The sequence below is a fragment of the Mytilus edulis genome, chromosome 13 (assembly GCF_963676685.1).
Source record: "Mytilus edulis chromosome 13, xbMytEdul2.2, whole genome shotgun sequence".
NCBI classification, from domain to species: domain Eukaryota; kingdom Metazoa; phylum Mollusca; class Bivalvia; order Mytilida; family Mytilidae; genus Mytilus; species Mytilus edulis.
Genome location: NC_092356.1, coordinates 31,104,149 through 31,129,327, shown reverse-complemented (window position 1 = coordinate 31,129,327; position 25,179 = coordinate 31,104,149). Strand labels below are relative to the sequence as shown.

The window sequence follows — 25,179 nt, the reverse complement described above, 5'->3', positions numbered from 1 at the left end:
CTAGTGTAAAACCATTCAAACGGGGGAAAACAACGGTCTATAGATATACATTTTGTAAGACGATGTGGTATGAGTGTCAAACAGACCATCTATATAAAATATGAGAAACATTTATGAACCAATTCAACAAACGACAACCACTGAACATCAGGTTCCTGATTAAGGACAAGTGCAAACAATATGGTATATTTGAGTACAATTTTAGATCGATGATGAGGTTAAGCTGAATAATAGCTTTATCTTATAATTTATCCTGTAATTGATTACAAAACGATTACCTTGAGACAATTTACTTTAAACAAATCAAATATTTAAGGCATCGTCACAGATTTTCACAGATTCTTTATTTCTTCAGACGGCCATTTATCATTCTGAAAAATGCTTGAGATATATGCAACTGGAGGCTAAGCAAACATGCAGCAATTAATTAATTAATTTTTCGGGTGGTCATTGGCATTTTGAGAAGTATATAAAAACAACATAAACGAAGCAGATTTAAATGAAAAGGACGAATCTATGCCTATTAATTACGACTTTTATACAATTTGTAATAATGTAATTTTTTTCAGAGTGCAAGAATCTTTGAAAGATTAAGAAAAATACGAAACACGTCAGACCCTATCGATCTAAAGATATACAATCGCAAGTCCGCTTGTAAATGTTAAATCATAAAACAGTCGCAGATTCAGAGTGCACGTGTACACTCTCCCCTTTTTTCATCCTTTTTTTCTCAAATAAAAAAATGAAAAGTTACAGCAGTATTTGTGTCAAAATAACTTCTCTAATGTCTCAATCACGTGTAATCTCTATATCATCCATTCCAATCGTACCCTGGATTCGGGCCTGTAAAGCTCTTTAAATTGCACTGCAAATACTTCGTGATAACCTTCTAGCGAAAGTATTTCTTACTGTAACTAATTATTCTGTAGAAATGAGGTTTTATTCAAGGCCAAGTCTTTATAGAATTAGTCTATAGTAAACAATTATTCGTTGTAGGTCAGAAGTTTTTCTTAATTAAAGAAAGAACAAAGAGAAAATATCCATGTAAAAATGCTTTTCCTGTTATCAGATGTACACTTTTAATAAAACTTCCTTTGCGTTTTAAGATCAAAACGAGAAAAAAAGAGAACATATGGCCAGTTCCACAGCCAATTATGTCAAATCATACATCTGTAAATGCATAAAACAAGATTGATTGATAGTTGGTGTTTAACGCCACTTTCAGCCCTATTGGCTTTATCATCGCGATTGAATTTAACTGGAAGGGGGGGGGGGGGGGCGAAGTGTTAAGAGAGAAATACCGACCGTCGGCAGGAGAACTTGCTATCTTAGTCAATTATAAGATTGGAGTAGAACGCATCAATGAACACATTCCCAATTCCATAGCTTATTATGTCAAATCATACACCTTTAATTATATACAGCTAGATTGATTGATTGATATATGCTTAACGCCACTTTCAGCCCAATTGGCAAGTTTTTTCGTGTCAATCAGATTTTACTGGTGGATCGGGAAGCCGATGTGCCAAGAGAGAAACACCCACTTTCGGAAGGGGAAACTGGCAATCTTAGTCAATTAAAATTTGAGTAGAACCTTTTGGGGCGGGTCGAACTCACAATCTCAGTGCCGACAAGCTTGTGATACAGTAGTTAACTATTTAGACCTCTCGGCCACACCAAATGTATACTGTACAAAAACAAAGTTATGATATTCTCATAATGTTTAATATGGAGATCCGGTCAATCAACACGCTCTTGCAATACTTCGATGGATGGTCATTTGTTATTGTTTCATTCAGATAATTTCATCACTCATCTCATTTTCAAAACTTTCTAATTTTTAGGGGGGGGGGGGAAACAAACAATAAAATTGTTATCTGCAAGAAATCTTAAAGATCAGAGACCCGGTTTGAAAATTGTTTCATTGTCTACACAATGAATAAATAAAAATCACAGGGACTGACCAAAATTGGATGTCAACACTGAAATCCTTATAAGGACCAAACAACACTTACTAGTTGAAAAGAAAAAATTTGGTGATATTCATATCTTGGGAGATACACGTGTGAAGGGCCGGGTTATTATTGTTTTTTCTTTAATTAAAAATCACTACTAATACAACTCTAGCTCCCAGTAAAAAAAACTAAACGTTTTTTATTGTACGGCAACCTTGGCTGTTCGCTACTCAGTTTCAAAATTACAAACTTTTCAAAACTTTTTTTTAAAAATTGATAGTATGAAAATAAAGTTACAAAAAAGCAGAAAAAAAATGAAAGATTCGTGAGCATGCTTTCGAGATATAAGCCATTAAAAATTTGGCGGGTAATGTTTTTCTCTGAATTTTTCATACATTTATCATTGTCACTTTTTCCCTGTCAAAAACTATGAAAAAGTAAAAAGGATTTTATAAGATTTTCAATTTGTCTTTTAAAACTATTTGCAATGGAAAAAAAGTAGGGGTTTGAAGGCAAAGTTTTTCAACGGAATTACATGGATAAAACCAGAGGGTTCCGAATATCTGGCAAAAATTTAAAAAAAAAAAGGAGCGAACATCCTTAATGAAGTTCAGAAAGGAAATTTTACCACAATTGTCTCTAAGATTTTCCCCGTTTCGATCCCACTGCTCGATAAGATTACAGTGACGAGATTTATCGTATTGAATTGATCCCTTATACTTTTTAATGGAACCAAATTGATCATCATTAACAAAAAGAAAATGCTTCCGCGTATTCTTTTTCTAGAGTATGTAATAAATTGAACCAAATGTCTGTGGGTGATCAGATGATGAAATTAGTTCTGTCAGATTGTGACTTCTGGGTAATCCTTTCAACTGTTGTGTTCAATATGGGTATTTTTCTTCAGCTAAGCAATTTAATATGATATATATACACATCTCTCTTCGTAACAAAAGGATGGTACCTAAAATTTACAATTATGATTCCATTCCAATATTATTTTTTTAACTTGGTTTATAGTAATCCCGATTTTAAATTATTAACAACATTCTCAATGATATTACTGGTACTAATACATTACTTTGACTTTTAAGCGATAATTAGAAAAGGGTCCAACTTATGGGACGATCATGTGATTTCTAGGGTCGAGGAGGATTTTGAAAATGAATGGTCTGGACCGATAAAGGCTGTAAATAAATAACTTTTCATAACAAAGAATAAAAATGAATATTATGCAATAAAAAATACAAAAAACAGTAGCTATCGTGTGCAAAAGTCAATCCGCAAAAAAACCGCCTCCTCCCTTCTCCTCCCCCCACTGGAGATATGGTTATGTCCTTTGTATTAAATTCTAATTGTTATTATCAATATAAGATTGAATTACACCTAGAGAGAATTATTTCCCTCCAAATTTTCAACGGCTTATATCTCGAAATCAAGCACACAGACCCTCAATTTTTTTCTGCTTTTTTTGTTTCTTTATTTAATATATACTTTCAATTTATATCAGTCTTTTAAAAAGCTTGTTATTTTTAACAGAGTAGCGAACATCCTTAATAGCGACTTGGAGAAATGGTTATGAATAAAGTATAAAAATGATTACTCCCTTGCATTACTTTTCTTGTCATATTTATCTTGTTTACCCTAAAACAATCTAGATTATCTTTAACAGAAAGATTAAAAATAGATATAGGAGAATTATAAACATCAACGAGACAGTTAAAACATAATTAAACGGTAAACAAATGATTTAGTTATCAAAATCTTAGTACAATAGAGGAAATACATTTTATAGAAATATGAATTTAAGAAAAGAGATATATGGGGATATACGTCATGCTGAGTCTAGACAACAAACTTACAATATAACAAAACAAAACCCATCTAGTTGTCTATATTAATAAGACCGTATTCATTAGTGAATGTACAAAAGATTGAAAGATGAAGAAAATGTCTTATGTGAAGGTCGTCTTTTGACCTATAAAGATTTACTTTTACAAATTGTGACTTGGATGAACAGTTGTTTCATTGGCTCCCATACCATATCTTTTAATGTCTATATAATTTTTATTCCAAAATTATATTCTATTTGAAAAAATGTAGTGGAAGATTTTGATTTTTTGGGGAGGGGAGGAGGGGCGACAAATGACTTATAACATCCGTGTAAAAATTGAACATACCTCACCTGGATGAAAATGAATAATTTGTCCAACAAATTCAGAAACTAATATGCTCACAGCAGTTGAGTCTTAAAAGAAGAATATAAGCATTCTGTCACAGCCCCCATCCCAAGATATCATCAAATCGTCCCCTAAATTTTAAGTCTGTTGAAAAAAAAACCTAACAAATTATATAACATATGTATATAAAAATCTAAGACGATTTCGGTAACGCCAAGAAAAATTGAACTGAAATTATAAATCAACCGTGCTGTACCATCAGATTTATAGTTCATAATTTGAAATGAAAAGAAATTTTATTCCGAAAAAAAAATCTACTTTATATTTGAGAAATGAAAGTTGAGCAGTTTTAACATTTACTAGGCCCAAACCAAAGTAACCCATTGAAGAGAGAGTCTGTACACACATTTTAATTTACTTGAGAACATTCTGTTAATGCAGTAATAATGTTGAGAACATATTTAAATTGTCAATCAATATACTAAATAATTATATCAACTAAACGAAATTACGAGGCTTTTGATATATGATCAGGGGTCGTAAGTGCATTTTTTGCAATCAAATAATTTAGAATCGCATTTGTTCAACACAAAACGTAATGTAATGGCTTAAAATTTATATCAAACTGGTAGAAAAAAGCGGAAACGATATAGACGTTAATTTTTTTTATATGATTATAATTTTTTTGAAAAAGTCTTACATTAAAATGTATTATCGCAATTGAATTATTTAAGATAACTGTAGAAATTTTCTATTAGAAATTTTTGGTTAAAAAAATGAATTTCAGTGTCATAATCTAGCTTCGACTGGTATCTTATGTATTGTGGTTCCATGTATAAAGAAAAACAATAATACTACAAGAAAGATATTATAATTAAAACTTACATATGGAACCCATCAAGATTATTAAAACTGATCATATAGGTTAATAACCCTTAGCAATTACCCCGATTTTTTTCTCTTCAATAAGTTGAAAAAACTTCTTCAAAATAACTGCATAAGAAAACAAATTCATAGAAACATGTATATTTTTTTCTTTAAAATATAAAATAGCGTCTTACCTGGTTGATAATTTTCCTTCTCCTTGATTTCTGGTTCGGGACGTAGTGCCGAAAATCTTATTTCAGCAGCTACGACCAGGTGTGCAAACCCAGCTAGTAATAAAATCTCTCTAAATAAATCAAACATGTGTTCAAATCTACTTCAATCTTATAATAAATAGAGAAAATATCCAATTTCTATTGAAATCTACACGAACTTATTCACCACTTGACGATTTTTATTCATCAAATCGATCTTTTTCTTTGTAATTTTACGTGACAAACAAGAATATTTCTTAATTCTTCGTAACTAATTTTTATTTCTATTTAGTTTTCACAAATTGAATGTTTTTTAAGATTTGATGAAGCGCTCTATCATATATATTTATCAGAGTTTGTATTGATAAACCATGATACCCACGTTGATTGGTTAAGAATAAAAAGGTCGCAAGTTTGAATGAATAGAAAACGCAAAAATGGGAGGATTTTTATATCAAACATTGCATAGAGAAGTGTAACTTCCAAACACCTACAGTTAAGTTTTTCGGTAAACACTCTCGCGTAGTGACTAAACCCTACGCTCATTCAATTCTTCTCTAGGTGCTAAAATTGGTAAACATTCACTATTATATCCTATGTGGAATGAAGTCATGATATTAAGTAGTTAACGATAAAAGATAAATAAATTTTGATTTTAGGTGTTAAAGGTTAATCCACTTCAAACAATACAGACGTATCGAGTCTGTGGGCTATTTGTTAATAAAATGATTACTTTTCGCAATTGGAAAGATTAAATGTTTCTAACTACATATCATTATCAAGATAAGAATGGCGGTGTTTTAATTGATTTCCTGCTGAGGAATGTGGCATGATGGTTTATTAAAATAAAGTTAATGGCTTGATGGGTTGTTCGACTACTAGAGGACTTAATTTTGAAAGCTACTGTTTTTTCTTTGTAACTATTACATGTATGACATGTAGTTTTATACGCTTCAAAATTAAATCAAAAATATTTAAGTCGACTAAATATTATGGCATAGTGGTTATACAAAAGAATTGATGGTTTTGTTACATGTTTTACTTCTATATAGATATAGGAAGATGTGGTATGAGTGCCCATGAGACAACTCTGCATTCATGTAACAATTTAAAAAAGTATAAATTAAATAACTTAGTATTGTACTGCTACTACTTTTTCTTTGTAACTATTACATGTAGTTAATTCGCTTCAAAATTCGGAAATATTAAAGTCCACTAAATATTTTGGCATAATGGTTATACAAAAAGATTTGATGGTTTGGGAGATGTTTTACTACTATATAACTTAACATTGTACTGCTACTGTTTTTTCTTTGTAACTATGACATGTAGTAGTTTTATAAGAATAAAATTAGCATATTCTCTGATTCTTGAACGTGAAGCTTAATGAAAAGGGTGTCTACATGTATACTATAAATGCTAAAATAATGTGGCATGATGGTTTATTAAAATAAAGTTAATGGCTTAATGGGTTGTTCGACTTCGATATGACTTAAGGTGGTACCTAACACTACAGGGAGATAACTCTGTGATATCAGCTAAACGTTTTAATTACGTTGTGTTGTTAAGGGAATATTAAGCTTTTCAATGATCAAAATAAGTATTTGTCAAACTGCTATATAACCAGTGTAATTTTTCTGATTAAACGGTTGGTTCAAATTTTTTGAAATTTTTATATTTTTGTTAAAGGGTCAAAGTAAATACTTTGTCAAATTTTTATGGAAATTAAACGAGCCAAATTAATTTTAGTGAAAGTGTTGGGTACCACCTTAATCTTGTACTGCTACTGGTTTTTTTTCTTTGTAACTATTACATGTTATTTTATATTCATTCACTGGTTCATGAATGTGTAGCTAAAACAAAATATGTTATCTGGCATTTTCTAAAAATTCTCTTCAAATAGATTATATTTAAGTCGACTAAATATTTTGGCAAAATGGTTATTCAAAAAGATTTAATTGCTAGATGACTTTTTTCCCCTACTATAAGATTTACATACACAGCTACTTTTGCATAGGTACTATTTCTGTACTAAAAGTCTGTTGTACTGGAAATTTACTTTTAATATTCAGTACTATTTTGTTACTTTAAAATTATTGTAATATTTAGGTACCTCTATTTAACAGTACTTTATTTATACTGGAAATTTAGGTACTACAGATTTGTGGTTACCACCGTTACATTTTCAGCATTTTGAAAGTTTTTCTATTTAAAATCTCTTAAAATCATGATTTTCAAACATGGAATATTGTATTATTTCTGTACCAAAATATTTAGTACAAATCAAGTTCTGTAAAATACAAGTACCTAAATATTTAGTACAAATCAAGTTCTGTAAAATACAAGTGCCTAAATATCACAATAATTTTAAAGTAAAGAAATAGTACTAAATACTAAAAGTAAATTTCCAGTACTACATATTTTTAGTACAGAATTAGTACCTATGCAAAAGTAGCTGTGTATGTAACTTTGTACTGCTATTCCTCATTCTGTGTGACAATGACAAGTATTTTTATAGAATAAAGGTCATTTATTCACTGATTCTAAGGCTTTTCTACCTCAAGCATATATTACCTAAGCTGTATTTCGCATAACTTTTAGGAATATTGGTCCTTAATGCTCTTCACCTTCGTACTTTATTTGGCCTTTTTAACTTTTTTGGATTCGAGCGTCACTGATGAGTCTTTTGTAGACGAAACCGTGCGTCTCGCGTTTATACAAAATTTAGTCCTGGTATCTATGATTAGTTTATCCATGAACATGTAGCTTAAAGATATGTATAAGTATATTTTGTTCAACCTAACAGATGTTCCACTAGAAACTTTGTTATAAACAATGTCATGATATACATTCCTGTTAAAACAACATTTCTATACAATGTATTCTGTTAGGAACATATACTCTAATATTTATTCAAGAGGAGATAATATTCCAGAATACTTTTTCATTTGGAACTTACATGTATGTTATGATGAAACTTCTATTTCGCATGCTATCTATCATTTACTATAAGTGCGCTTTAAAATCGAAAATACTAAAGTCCACAGTGACCACTAAATATTTGGCTTAATGGATATTTAAAAAGAGTTAATTGATGGGTTGTTCAACCACTATGTATCTTAATCTTGAACTGCTACTGTTATTTTCTCTGTAACTATGACATGTAGTTTTATAAAAATAAAAATTATCCATTCACTGATTCATGACTGATGTGTAGCTTTAAGGAAAAGGAAATAGATATAAAAAGTTGTGGTATGAGAGCCAAGTCACAATTTGTAAAAGTAAACCATGATAGGTCAAAGTATGTGAATTAACTTCAACACAGAGCCTTCATCTTTGCAAACATTTACTTTAAATTTTGAAAAAATAAAAACTAACATTTATAAAACATAGAATAGATCTGTTTTCTGGTTGATGGGTTGATTGGCTACTATTTGACTTAAAATTCTTGCAGTGCTACTGAAGTTCATGAACGTATAGCTTAAAAGGGGGAGCCTATAGCTACATGTATGCATGGAAGTGTAATATTGAAGTTCCATGATGTATGCAAACATGTTTTGAAATAGAAATTTGTTTCTTCATTTAAGTTCCAATTGGGCGAAATATCCTGTAACATTTTTTTCCACTGAAACAAATATTCAGTATTCGTCCCTGCTAACGGAATACATTGACATTACTGTAAAGCGGAACAAATGTACAACGTTGACAAGCAATAAGTTGAACTATTTAAAAACAACTTCAAAATTTTTTATTATGAAGCAACGTTTTTAATGTGTAACATGGGGTAAAAAGATATATAGGAAGATGTGATGTGAGTGCCAATGAGACAACTCTCCATCCAAATAACAATTTATAAAAGTAAACCATTATAACCATTATGTAAATGTACATTTATACAATAACAAATACTATAAACATGAATTTTAATAAATAAGTTTCAAATTGGAAATCTTTACGTTAACTTAACACTTTGCTACCAAAACATTGCGCTATTTTGAAAGATTTCTTTGTTATCATAAAAAAATATATGTGTCAAAGTTGACACATTTTTATTTATGGGCCTACTAAAGCCCACCTCCGGGTGCGGAATTTTTGCTGTGTTGAAGACCCTTTGATGACCTTCATGCGCGTAGCTACGTTTACGTCAAAACGCCCGGGCGTACACTTGAATTTTGAAAATAAAACAAATAATCGACATAGAATAAGATAAACTGGTCAAAAGCACATCAGCCTTGTGCTTCTTCTTTTTTTGGATTGCAATTTTGAATAAAAAGGGACTAAATTTATTCAAATAGATCATTTAATCAATTTGTTCGAATCTTTTGTAAAAGTCTGAATCTACTATGAATTCTACGTCTTTTTCTTATATTTAAAGCAATTCACTATCTGATCAGATTCGATATGCTGTTTGTATTTTTGTCGAGCCTGTGATTTATGTCCCAAAAGCGAGACAAAGCGACGTCAATATTTAGGTTCCGAATGTGGATAAATTCTTTTAAATGACTCTCCGTGAAATTTTACGAAAGTTGGACAGAAACTGTTTATGATCAAAAGAGTATTCAGAGCAATATAATAATGCAATTATATCTTTAATTTTCTCGCATTTTAAGGACAAAATGTATTTCTTTCTGCAATTAATAAATGGTCGCAGTTTGGGCTTACATTTTGTAATTTCTCAATTACCATAACTACTTGTCGAACCTTCATCGAATTTTATGAAAATGCCGAAGAAGCTTTTTCTATGACTAATGTCTAAAACTAAAATTTTGAAAGCATTTGTTTTCGTTCATTTTTCTGTTCTTTTCTGATAGACAGATAGCCGGACTCTTCTTTACGCTATTAATTGTTTTACATGCTCAATTTATAAACCTTCATAGATTGTCGTGAAATATTCCAGATCAAGAAAAAATTATCAAAAGAAAATTTAAGATTTTTTTTAAATCCCTTTAAAGAACTGATAAATTGATTCACTTTTTTGGGGAAGAAATCCTAGATGTTCCAGAATTTTTTATATTGAACCTCTTAGAAGTATTTTTTTTCGTGTTCATTAAAAGGTGCTTTTGTCGATTGTATGCTCACTCACGGCACCCTTTAAACTTATTTAAAAGTTATATTGGTTTAGACGTGTTCTCTAAAACAAATGACCATTAGGCTAGCTTCCAGTTTAACACGATGAATAAGTTAACATATTACAAAATTTAACCAAAACAAATAAACCATTTAGATTCAAAAGTACAGTCATGTATGTTGCTATCAATGAATTTTTACTGACAGGAATCATTACGGTATCTTATTCTCGATAGCTTTCGGGGGCTTCGTCCCATTCGAACCAACTACCAGCATGTGCTTCAACATTGAGCGGTTGGCACCCCTCATATCCCTCGCTAAGGTTCGGGCGTACACGTAAAAATGACCCAGCTACGCCACTGACCTTCTGCTGATTTCTGCTCTACAATGTATGGTCGGATTGTTGTCCACTTTTTGAAATATTTTCTATTTCCATCTTCAATTTTGATTAAAGTTTACATTCAATTTTTTATGTAAATTTCTTGAAATGTAGTGAATGAAATGAATTTAATGTTGACTTTTTCGACGTTTTTGGTTTGGGTTCGTATATCTAAAGTTTAGTTTTCTGTTCTGTGTTTTATTTGTTTTTTTTATAACTTTTGGTCATTATATAATAAGAACATTTAAATGAACCCGCATATAATGAGAAAATTAAAATTCAAATAAGGTCGAAAGTCATAATATTGAATAACAGCCATGGAATATATAAAAAATATATATATATAAATCAGTAAAATCTTGTCATATATTATAAAATAGTTAAATATTACAGCTGTTATCCATTCGTTTGATGTGTTTGAGCTTTTGATTTTTCCATTTGAATGGGGACTTTCCGTTTTGAATTTTCCTCGGAGGTCAGTATATTTGTGATTTTACTTTTTTTCTATATACGAAAATGGAAGCATATCAGCCATAATGGGGTTGTATAGAACACAGGGAAAAAAATAATATGTATATTCCTAAGATTTGATTTCTGCTTCGTTCGCCTGATACCATTAATGCGGTTATAATAATAACAACTTTATTGTTTAGAATTAAACTTAGTTTATTTCATGTATACTACTGTAACTAAAGAAATGTTAATTTCAACTGAATCTAGTTACTTATTCAGACAATTTGTTGATAATAGATTTATTTGCTGGCATGTCAGTTAACTGCTAGTAGTCTGTTGTTATTTATGTATTATTGTCATATTTTGTTTATTTTCTTTGGTTACATCTTCTGACATCAGACTCGGACTTCTCTTGAACTGAATTTTAATGTGCGTATTGTTATGCGTTTACTTTTCTACATTGGTTAGAGGTATAGGGGGAGGGTTGAGATCTCACAAACATGTTTAACCCCGCCGCATTTTTGTGCCTGTCCCAAGTCAGGAGCCTCTGGCCTTTGTTAGTCTTGTATTATTTTAATTTTAGTTTCTTGTGTACAATTTGGAAATTAGTATGGCGTTCATTATCACTGGACTAGTATATATTTGTTTAGGGGCCAGCTGAAGGACGCCTTCTAGTGCGGGAATTTCTCGCTACATTGAAGACCTGTTGGTGACCCTCTGCTGTTGTTTTTTATTTGGTCGGGTTGTTGTCTCTTTGACCCATTCCCCATTTCCATTCTCAATTTTATTTATCTATTTTAAGGATTCAGCAATATCCAGGAGATTTATTCAAATTAAAGAAAATTATGAAAAGAAAAGCTGACAGCTTTATTCATATTGAAAAAAGGGGGAAATTATGATAGGGATGAATGTTGACATTTAGAGAAACAGAAATTGTTTAGAAAGTTATTTGCAAGTGTATATTCTTGGAACTAACAAACAGTTACCAACACATTGAGGTATAATAGTAAGAAGGTAATAATCTCACTGTGTTTATCAACATTATAACACCGATGACAATGGGCAGATGGAATTGTATTAAAATAATAAATAAAATTTGTCGCTGGACGTCAAGTAGCAATTGATGAATCAAATCAATGTATTGGGGTTTTTTCTCTCTCCACTTTAACAGTCCACGTCTGCTTAAATGTTTGGAGTTTACAAAAGTATACATTAATTTGAGATCTTTGAACAAAACTATGTTTTGAAAAGAATAACTATTCACATCTATTGTATACACAATCTATGAAAATACATTTAAAATTTCTATTTTTAAATCTTATTCCCCTTTGCAGTATTTCTTTGTTTATTTGTATAGACTTTGAAATTGTTAGGAGTTTTGAAGATTTATAATTGTTTAATTATAACTGAATCAATAATCATCAAGTTAAAAATTGTAAAAAGATTCCCGTTATGAATATGCATGTATATATGTTTGTAAATTCACTACACGGCTTTTTTATTTTACGTTAGTTTTCATTTAAGTAGCTGAGGAAATAAATGAAACTAGAAATGGACACTCACACGTGTAAATTCAAAAAGTATATATACTGTACAAACACATAAGTAAATGTATATAATAACTTTGTATTGCGGAATGTTTATTTGCTCCTGCTGCTGATGTCCAAATAATTTGATATATCAAATTTTATAATTTAGAGATTATAAGAGGGACATTGGTTTTGCATATACATGGCAATCAAAACAGAAATTGTGTACATGTACATTCTCAATGCCAAAGAATAGTCGTTTGTATATACTCTAAACAAGTCAATGAACAAGTAAGGCGAATTCTGTCTTAACAGAGGTATAACAATGTAAAGATCCCTAGGTCATTCGGAATAGTATAAACACAGGAAACAACGTTATGCAATGTATTTTTTTAATTAACTGAAATTTAAATGAATATAAATAAAATTAGATGTGGAGCAAACGTCAAACAGAAAGCAACCCAACGATGCGAATAATCAAAAACCATCTACAGGGCAAATACAGTCTTCAACAATAGGTAGGTCTCTATATAATATGCTAAGTTAGTCAAACTCTTAATCGTCCTCCTGGCCTAGAAAGTTAAGGATACTTTAAACTGTAATTACTAAATATAGTTATGAAAATATGATACTGTATATGGTATTGACAGTATAAAAAAGTTGGATGAACAACGTTGAAAGCAAATTATGTGGACCTACGAAGGCTTATATTATAAGATAACACACATAATATGTTATAAGAATTTTTCATCTAGAAGATTTATGGAGAAACCTACTTGCACTAAGGTTCCAGCATTGTTTTAGCTTTCCAATCTATAGCGATTGGTTACGATGCAAGACCATCGGCTCATGGGTAGGCAAGGTCGTTAATAAAAACCTCGTCGACTATATTTAAACGATGATCCATTACAAATATGCGCTTTGATCCTAGTGAATATTATGTTATATCCTAGGGTTGTTCATCAATATAAGTACTGTATACAGAAACGAACTGCATTTGTTTATATCAATGACAACACAAGTCTAAAAAGGTCAGATTTCATACTTTACAGATTTAATCTTCACATTTCTCAAATAATAAAGATCAAGTTATCTGCCAAAAATGAAATGCAAGTATATTACCATAATTTAACTAGTACCATACAATGTAGAGATAAGACGAAGCGACAATGTTGTAGTCTATCAATTTATTTTTCTTTAAGACCCATTTTATTCATGCTTTATTACGCCTACGCAGTTTTGTAGAATTGAAAATTAGAAATTCAGGATATTATTCTATAGAATTCCTTATTGGTACGATATAATGAAATCATGAGATAGAAAAATTACTTCCGCGTGCTGATTCATACCTCTTTTAATATACAGTCGTATTACAAAAACATTTTTCACTACTAACTCTTCAGTATGTCACCATACATGCAGCCTTCAACGACTATAGTTATTTTAATTTATAATTTATACTTCTTAGTTATTTTAGATTATCACGCAATCAAAGGCTTTTAGGATGGTATGGGAGTATAAATAAAAAATGATAGGATTGTTTCCTACTTTGCCAAAACGTAGTATATATTGCGATATGTTCAAAAATATAGTAAGAAAGATAGGTTAAAATCGTTCAAATATTTATATTCATAAGTCAAAATCTTACAAATTTGTTTTTTAAAAGAAGATTCACATTTTTTATTAGTTATCTGCATTTCTCATAGAATTTTGCTATGTTGATTAAAGATGAGGTTCTCTTTTATTTACAATCCAAGATAGCGAAAGACACCAATGGCACCTTAATTAATACGAACATTTTTAAACCGAAAACATAAGACGGTGGATCGTTAGTTGTTTCCTCTATAATACATTTTTTTTAAGGAAGAAAATATTTTGAATTCTACGGAACGCGATTAAAAACTCTTGCTAATTGTATGGAAGAACCACCGTTCTTCAAATCGTTTAATTTATTCACATACATGTACATGTATAAAAAAGTGTTATCAATTTTCACCATAACTTGAAGGTATGACATCATACACAAGACATGTTTAATGAGCTCTGATTCTATCATATAATTAACAGGGGGAAAGTATCTGTTGTGATGACAATGAGATTTAACCAATGAAGATTTATTTTTTAGATAGATGATAAAAACATAATGAAAGTAAGTGTTATTGTGTCTGTTATTTTCTGTTTCAATCATTTTATGAGCTTTATAAAGATTATGTTTTACTTGTGTGTTCCAATTCGCCTTGTCAAAAAATAAAAGACTTTGTATTATCTCATTGTTCGTACTCAAAAATGAAAATAACGTCACGTCATTGGTTGAATTTCCATTGTTTAGAACGTTAAACTAATCATAACGTTTTGGTGTTGGCTTTAGAAATTATTACCTAGAATGCATTAGATTTTGAAATGGCGTAACACATTTCCATCCTCGTCGATTGTGAGATCACAAACAGTTACTTATCACCTGTCCAGGTTTGATAACAAGAGTAAAAAGAGGGGGCGAAAGATACCAGAGGCACAGTCAGACTCATAGATCGAAAATAAACTGACAATGCCATGGCTAAAATAAAAAGACAAACAGACAAATAATAGTACAGAAGACACAACATAGAAACCTAAAACCTAAGCAACACGAACCCTACCAAAATCTGGGGGTCATCTCAGTACATTTACATGATGGGTGCCACTCATTGAAGCAAGATATGATTACCCTCAAAGTTCACACGCTGAGACTATCCCCATATATTGGCAGATTTTGTGTTACTCAGTCTTTAGTTTTCTGTGTAGTGTTTTGTTGCTTTGTTCTTCTTTTCGTCGTCTTTTGTTTATTGCAAGGCGTTGTACGTATCTTTTAGACTTGTGGACTTTGAATGTCTTAGTATATTTCGCCTCATTTTCCTTAAAATTTTATAAACTATTAATACGTACATTACTTATTAGGTATCTAGCCGAACTATGGTCATTGACTCATCTGGATTGATAAAGGAAACAAAAGTCATTAATTGTCATTATTTGTTGGATTATTATAGGAAGTGGCATCTTATATACTGATCAATTATAAACTTAGTAGTAAATATGAATATGTATGTGCAGTACAGCAAAGTACAATCGTGCTGCATAAGCCAACCGTGCACGTGATAATTATAATATCGATACTAGTCACGGTTACAAAGGCCTTATAAAAACCCTAAAAAAGGGACGAAAGATACCCAAGGGACAGTAAAACTCGTAAATCTAAAACAAACTGACAACGCCATGGCTAAAAATGAAAAAGACAAAAAAAAAACCAGCACACATGACACAACATAGAAAACTAAAGAATAAACAACACGAACCCCAAAAAAACTAGGGGTGATCTCAGGTGCTCCGATATGGTAATCAGATCCTGCTCCACATGTGGCACCCGTCGTGTTGCTTATGTGATAACAAATCCGGTAAATAGTCTAATTCGGTAGGTCACATTCATGAAAGGGAAGGAGATTGTAGTTACGACGTAAGGAACATATCCGATATCATTTGTGAAACGGTTATTCCATAACGGTCAACCAACTCGTGATGGCGTCCGTAAAATTTACGACGGGATGATTTCAACTTCACCATTTGGAACTCTTGGTTTAATAGCGTCCTTGTGAGCAGCAACCCTCTATCAAGAAAATCATGATAGGAAATGCAAGCACGGGAATATCGTATCAATTGGGAGATATATACCCCGTATGCAGGTGCTGCTGGAATATTGCTACTTAGAAATGGAAAGTTCACAATTGGAAAGCTGAAATCATCTCTTTTGTCGTGAAGTTTTGTTTACAACTGACCCTTATTGTCAATTTCTAGATGTAAGTCAAGATATGAAGCCGACTTTACAGTATCTGTGGTATCCTTTATCTCTAGCTCGATGGGATAGATGCGTTCCACTTAGTCACCAAATTTTGAATTATTTAGTAAAAGAACATCATCTATATAGCGGAAAGTAGAGTTAAAGGATATTGCTAATTCTTATCTTTCTTTTCCTAAGTTCTAAGTTCCTGCATGAAGTCAGCCTCATAATAATAAAGAAACAAGTCGGCAAGTAGATAGGCACAGTTTGTTCCCATTGCAATGCCGACAGTCTGTTGAAAAATGTAATAAATATGTTGTCAATCAAGAAATCAAACATCTTGATAATATCAGTTTCAGAGAATTTGTTGTGTGAATTAGAGTGGTCCTTTACAAAGTAGGATTTATCCCTCCCTAAGACAAGATACTTGTATCTGCGTTGGCCATTTTTTTTTATAAAGCAAAGCAATACCAACTCTTTCAATTTGTCTCTTGGTTTGGAATGTGGAATAATAGTGTAAAGAGTAGAAAAATCAAATGTTTTAATACTGTTACAAGATGAAAGAGAGTTAGATTGTATGTACTCTAAAAGATCTTTGGAATTTTTAAGTATCCACATCTGATTCACGCCACCTCTAGAATAGGCAGTTTTACAATAACTTTGAAGCCCGTCTTTGATTGCTGATAAAATGGATGTTAATAATTTAGAAAGAGGTTTCGTGGAGCACTTGGAAGACCCAGCAATATAGCGTTGTTTGTAAGGACACTTATGTAGTTTAGGTATCCAATACAGTGATGGAAGATCCAGTTCTTAATCTTTGGTTGAAATTCCAATGGAACACAGAACAGACCTATGAATATCCAGGATTTCCTCTTTGGTAAGTGTCGTGAGGGTATAAGTTGACTCTCCAAGTAAATTGTAAATACCTAATTCGTTTATCAAGCAGTTAATGTAATGAGTTTTACACACAAAAACGATGTTCTTTGGGGCTTTATCTGCGGGGACAACAACATATTTGTCATGGAGGTAGGATAGGTGTTTTGCATTATTTTGGTCCTTAAAGATTGACGTAGCATGGGCATTGATAGACCCATTCAGGTTCTTAATTCTGATTTGTATCAACGACCTCACTGTCTTAATCTATTCGGAAAGAGTGTCTACGTCTTCCTTCTCGCGCTTAGCCCATTGCCCGGCATAATCCTCAACTGAATCCATCAAAACTTTAAAGTTGGATTTCCAATTGATGGATTTAGGCTCACTATATTTCGGACCTTTCGATAACACATTTCGTAGAGTTCTGAGAAGTGTTATTAACAATGTTGAGGTCACCGGTAATAACATGGCCAGCAGGATTATATGTGAATTTGGAACTAGCACAAGTGCAATTAGGAGGTTTAGACTTGAAGTCGTCAATATCGAGATCCTGCAAAACGTGTTTGTAATTGAAAATTTTAGTTTATAGGTATAAGAAATGATTGGTACAGACTGGTTTTTGAAATAAGGAGGTATTTTCGATTGAAATAATTTATGATGAAGGATATTGCCTAAACTGTATGGACATCATGTACAATTGAAAGTGATGTTAGTTCTGGTTGCAAAGGCATCATCAAACCTCTCTTGACTGTATTACATTATATGTCATGGAACGTGAAACCAACATATATCTGATATAGATACGATGTGTCGGTTTCTAAAATCTTTGGCGACATGTTTTTATTCGTCTTAGATACCAGAACAGTAATCTAATGTGCAATGGTGCCGGTTGTGTCCTATGCCCAATTGCGACATTTTGATTGAGGGTGGTGAGTGAAGATTACAACTTTCCAAATGTCAACTTCATATTTCTTAGCAGTAACAAAACCTCTGCTCCTTTCGCAAATTCCCTCCAAATCAGTTATAAGACAGAACGCATACTATCGATATAACATAAGTTTTACCATGACGTAGAGGTTAATCAATATGGTGTGTCGGTTTCTAAAATCTTTGGCCACATGCTTTCGACGTCTTAGATTGGAAGATATCAGAAAAGTTATCTAATATATAACGTTACCGAATGTGTGACTGTCCTATCCAGAATTGGGACATTTTGACTGAGGGTGGCAAATGCATATCAGGATAATGCGTCTACCCTGTTTGCACAACCAATTTTGCTCATTTTTGACTTCATACGATTCCCTTATGTCTGTTACCTTGTTTGTACCTTCTAAATAGATCCAATAGCTTACTATTAGCTTTCTACATGCCATAATATCTGTCATTAGGGGAGCAGATTCACTTACCCATTTGAAAATGTGAATTTTACTTCCGATTTATTGGTTTTCGCTTTGCTCAATCTTTTTACTTTGAATTGTATTGTCTCTGACTTGTATGACAGTCGCATGAAATTCCATTATATCTACAACAATGTGTGAATGAAATAAAAACCATAATAGGTAAAAATGTCGAAAATCAGGGGTAGTCGTCAGCATTGTATTATTATCTTAATCACTATAAAAACAAACAGATATATCAACAAAGAAAACAAAATTGCACATAGACGAAGCACATAAGCAACAATGAAAAGACATATATACAAACAAAAGTAATGACCACAGCACAAATTGCATTGGCAGGATGCATAATTATCGAGCGACGGCAAAAGAATAATACCCAAAAAATGGACAAAGATGGCAATAACGTGACCTATAGTTGTAAATTTCTGTGTCATTTGGTCTCTTATGAATATTTGCCTCATTGCAATTGGCAATCATACTACATCTTCTCTTGTAATCACTGTAAAGGTTAATACTTTTCAAAGACAAATAAAAGAATACTATAACACTATAAATAAGATGATAAATAACGTCAGTACCTAGAATCGATACTTCAAGACCAAAATGTATGATTTGTGAAGTTGAAACGGAATATTTATCAACAAGGTCTTGGTATCTTCCACTGAACGTCTTTAGAAAACGAACGAAACGTTCTTTGCCATCACCCAGGTTCAGCAACTTGCTGTTAGACTCTGGTTGATGTTTGATTAGCAGCTGTAAAATGAGTTTGGAAATGCATATCAAATATCTAGGCGAAGTTGATGTATTGCCACTAAGTTGGATGAAATTGATCATTTCCAAATCAAAATCGTCTTGTTTTTTCTGGTACTGTGATGCACAAAATAAGTCAAGTTCTAAGTATAAGTCATTCAAAAAGAGACGGATAAAGCCGTGTATGTTGTTTATTTCAATTTCTAGTTAGGGAGAATATAATATTAATGGAACCCAATCAGAAAAGTTTGAATTTTTGATTGAAATATCATTATCTACATATCTGAATTTATAATTAAGAAAAGTGATGTTTGACAAATTACTGAATGAACTCCAACTCATACGAAAAAAAGGAGAGGTCGACAAGGCGTACAGTTTGTTTCCATAGAAATGCCGATAATTGTTGGAAAAATTCTACCTTTTTGTGAAGCTTACATATCCAATACAAACAATGTAAGTCCTCAGATTTGCTGTTCAATGTAACGTTCATTGAATCCACAATAAAACGTATGATTCGCCAAATCTCATCCTTGTCAAATGATGTTTTATGTATGTAGGATTACCTGAGTGCTAATTTTTACTTACTTTTTTTACAAGACACTCGGAGTAGTACGATTTGAATATATATAGACAATATTATTTGCAGCTTTGTCCGCAGGAATAACTAAATATTTTCCTTTTGTATCATGTTCGTTCTGTAGCCATAGTTACATCTTTTTTTCTCAGAAACTTTTAAAGAAATTAGTATTATGTCTATACGACATGGCAATGTAGTTGACAAACCATGACATTTTGATTATATTCTAGTATAGTATAAATATAAAAACCCTAATGTCAAATCCAAGTATAAATGTCCTTCAAAAGTACATAGTACGAGTCCTATTTAAATGCTATTTTAAGTTAACAACATTTTCCCAACCCTTGCTGACGTTCTATTCACGTGTGCCCTTTACGACAAAAGAATCCCTGTCAGCTATATATTTACATCAGAAGATATTCCAGTACAAGTAAAATACTATAAATATGATCAATCACATTTTATGTTTACAAAACAAATTTAAACCAAAGATCAGACAATAACAGATTATTCCATGAATAGCTCTGACAACATATTTCCTAAAATCGAATGATAATCGCTACAAAATATCAATTAGAATTGATTAATCAGACTGTTTATATATTAATAAGACTGATCATTTATTCCAAACGACAAATACACGATGTTAAGAAACAACACCTTTGCTCAAGGTGACAATTACAGTCAGTCCTCATTGATTCTCAATTGTTTTCCGCAGTTTAATATACGACAATCGTGCGTTTTTGTTTCTAATTCAACACTACTTAGCTATTGAGGTTATCATCATCTCGCGCAGAGGGAAGAGGGAAAAGTGGTGAGGCGTGATAGGACCTTTATCGGGACATCGGGATCGGGTGTTTTTAAGCTCGGGATCTCGGGATTGACCCTTTCGGGATCCGGGAATTCTTTTTTGGAATTTCGGCATGTCGGGATTTAAATTTATTTAAATTCGGGACCTCGGGATTTCGTGTTTTTAAGCCTGGGATTTCGGGATCAGAACCCCTTCTACCCTCCCCTCCCCCAGTAGTAGAGGGCGTCGGTAATGGCATGATTATAAAATAAGAAATTATTAGGAAACTAATGTTCCAACTCCCCAAGGCAAAGTTGGAAACTGGATGATTTTGTGTCCTTACAAGAAGTATATATCCTAAAGTTAGCAGATATTTTATAAATCAATCATTAGTACTACGTAGTCAAATAGGTTATCATCAGCTCAGTAAGTAAAAGTAAAATATCAAAAATACTGAACTCCGAGGAAAATTCAAACGGAAAGTCCGAATCAAATGGCAAAATCTAGCTCAAACACTTCAAACGAATGGATAACAACTGTCATATTCGTGACTTGGTACAGGTATTTTCTTATGTAGAAAATTTGTGGATAAAATCTGGAGATGTTTAGCTAGCTTTAAAACAAGGTGAGTCGGTTTTGGCATGATTTATTAAATTCTACGTCGATAAGGCTCCGTCTATTTTAATACAAAAAAAACCAATAGTACATGTTTTCATTATGATGTAAATATCTTTCAACAAATGCCAAGTGAGGGGTGTTAACCTAGTTGTGAAATTCATTTTACACTGAAATGGAAATGTAACAGTGTCTAGTGGGCATATATATACTTGTTTTTAAATGTTGTTTACCAACAATCACCATCTTTAAAATACATTCAAGTAATTTAATTAATTTAATTGCCATCACAACTGATTTTTGATGTGTTTTCCTGAGCATTAATTTGAAGCCAGGATTTTTTTCTCTCAGACGATTAATGACTTGAACAGCGGTATACTACTGTTGCCTTTATTTATCCCTAGGGTGTACGGCTGTACCAAGTGAGGAATATGACTGTTGCTATCCTTTCGTTTTTTGTGTTTGAGCTTTTGAGTTTGCCATTTGATTAAAATTTTCCGTTTTGAATTTTCCTCAGAGATTAGTGTTTTTTGTGATTTAACTTTTTTATATAGTAGCAAAGACATATTGGAATCAACACTCGCTGAGAACTTAGTTGGTAATTCTTAAAATATTATTTAGACGTGTCGTAGAATTCTATGTACTGTTAAAGCCACACTGGATATTTATTATTCTGTATCCGTCTGTCAAGAAGAATTAATTGTCTGTTTAAATCGTTAGTTACCTTTGAGATAGTAACAATGTGTTAAATCAGGCTCAGCTATCTGAGTTATGGTGTTTACCATTCCTTTGTAATTGTTAGGAATGATTTAATGATTAAATGTCAACAATTAAGATCTTATCAGAACAAACGAAGGCCTCTGATCTTCAGAGACAGTTCCATATGTATTTTAATAAGATGCTTCAAAAAGAACATATGCAAATAACGGGGTAAAAATAATTGGTGCAAAGTATGATTCAGTGAGTAAAAGAGGGGCGAAAGATACACAGGGACATTCGAAATCATTGTTAAAAAAGAATAAGACAAACAAAAAAGCAATAGTACACAAAACACATAAAAAATATAGACTAGGTAACAGGAACAACACCAAAAACTAGGGCTGATCTCAAGTGCTTCGGAACAGCAAGCAGATATTGCTGCACATGTGGCACCCGTATGATTTGTGATAAAGTGTAAGTTGCATTTAAATTCTTTCAGTTTCATTTATTTTGGAATTTTAATTCAGTCTGAAGAACTGGATCTTCCTTCACTTTACTGAAAACCCTAATAAAATTACAAAATTGTCCATATAGAAAATCGATATTGCTGCCAGAGGGTAAAATATCTCTTTCCAAGTTAATAACATCAATTCAAACAATAAACAAAAACAGGCTTCATAGTGACAATGGAATTACCAACTCCTGTGTCATATAATTAAATACAATGTGGTTTCTAAGTAATAATATAAACAGTACCAATTTAAATGCATCAATGTCCATTTCGACAATTGATGTCTCTTCAGTGATGCTCAAGATTGAAATATTTGAATTTCCAAAGCCTAATACAAATGTTGCAGGATCGAGCAAACCCAAAAGAATCTCAAGTATAACAGACTCCAGAAAAGGAATTGTTGTTTTGAATGAATGAGAATGAAATAGACATCATTAAAGTTATTGATATTTACAGTTTGCGTTCCTCTTCTTTTTGTCGAATTTACTTTCATTCTTATGATGTAAACTTTATATAGGAGCTTCTCAATAAGAATGAAAAAAAGGCTGACATTCACGTTTCGCTATATATTTAAATTATGAGTGATGTCGATCTTAACTTAACGTCGAATAGATTAATATTTCAATTTTCAGAATGTGATTTTCCATTTCTATGTAACAACGTTCTATGAGAGTCCCAAATGGAGTACATTTCTCCTTGCTAATTCTATATTCATATTGCGATTTCCTTGAAAAGAAATAAATTGTACTAATGTTGGTGTATTTTTGTTTTATTAATTTTCGAGTGAAACCAAGTATTATGTTCATTCCATTTCTGACACCAAAATTATTCTTTTATCAAAAAATTTAAAATCAAAACAATAAAAGAAAAACTCTACACACAAAGATTGATTGCGTTATATATTTTTTCAGAATAGAGATATTTAAACACAAAGACTGCTTCTATGAAATATTTTCTCATTCAGTTTATAATACTCTTCTCTCATCGAAAAATGATGAGTGTCTTTTATTTGCATGCCAGTACAAGAAGTGTATAATTAAATGAAAGTGAGCTTTAATCAGTGTATCCAAAGTTCTTTCTTTTCAGCTATGTTTTCTGTAGAAGTTGTAGGTGATTAAATGATCGCAGTTCACGTTTCTCTATAAACTAACAGTTTAATTGAGCGTTTATCGTGTAGTATATTGAACAATTTTATTTCATCATTTTCATTATTATCATTGATATATTTATATCAAATGATGGCCACAATAATTGATGGTTTCAATTTTATACTGAGTGTAATCTCTTAACTCGTTGACTTCTTTATCAATGAAGTATTCAAAAATTTGTACATTTATTCATTATGAAAAGGGATTCTATTTCCTTGAGTATTTAAACTATGCTAATAATGTTAAACTAAATACTTCGTCGATTCTATTATTGAATGCAATTCTCTATACTTTGTATATATCTATGAAAAGGGGGAACTATGCAAATATGTTATCACTTTTTAATCTTCAAACGTTTGCATGAAAAGAGATCTACCTATATATATTTGTGACGAAAAACTGGATAATTCACAAATATGGTAAAAGTGATTTTATGCATTTGCAGTGTTGACACAACTGGTTTTTTTTTTTCGTTTAATTTTAATTTTTAACGTTTTCAGATTTGATTAGGCCTTTCCGCTTGATTTTTTTTTTCGTTCACCGCTCATTTGTCCATTGAATTAGAAATATAGCACTGTTCGAACGTTTGTTTTGAAACTGAAATATAGGACTGTTCGAACTTTAGTTTTGTTCGAACTTTAGTTTTGAATCTGAAATATAGCACTGTTCGAACTTTAGTTTTGAAGATTATTTGGTGTTGAAATTTACGCATTTAAACCGCAGGTTCGAGTATACCCCTCTTGAACCTGGTTCTGAATACATTTGATTGTATTGTGCAAATGGTTCCAGGCAAATAAACTTATCATAAATACCAGGGTTAAAATTTGAATTTGAAATTTTTGAAATAAGTTAAAATAAGGGGATAGATGCACCGATCCGATTCTAAATCCAGGTTTGGTTTGCATATGGTGTAGCAAAATCTCCTCTGTAAATTTTACGAAAATGTAAACACCATGTGAATCATTCCTTTAATACTACAAACTGACTGAAGAAAAAAAACCACATTTATCGCACATTTTTGTGCTAGCACAAATTTTGTCCACAGGTAAATAGTTATGAACGGATTCAATCAGATTTGGTTGTGTCAATGGTATTTCAACCTTTAGTTGCAATACAAAAATATATAAATTATACCAAAATGACATGCAAACTCTTGATTCGAAAATAAGCTGACAACGCCATGAAAAAAAAGGAAAAGATCGAACGACAAACATATATCAGTACACAAAATACAACATATACAGCTTAAGAAAGCACACGAATTCAAACAGAACACTGGAGGATATCTTAGGTGCTCCGTAAGCGTAAGCACATTTCAACTAACTAGTAGACATAATGGATAAGGGGCAATTTCTAGCTAAGTTGA

At 31.8% G+C, this 25,179-nt stretch overlaps 1 protein-coding gene across 1 annotated transcript in view; it reads right to left on the bottom strand.

The window, feature by feature from the left end:
* LOC139500847 (chordin-like) overlaps positions 1-5,833 on the bottom strand; it is a 41,168-nt gene extending 35,335 nt beyond the window's left edge. Inside the window, exon 1 of the mRNA XM_071289725.1 lies at positions 5,197-5,833. Coding sequence (XP_071145826.1) covers positions 5,197-5,323 — 127 coding nt within the window. The 5' untranslated portion in view covers positions 5,324-5,833. The remainder of the gene's footprint in view (positions 1-5,196) is intronic.
* Between the last annotated feature and the right edge of the window lie 19,346 nt (positions 5,834-25,179).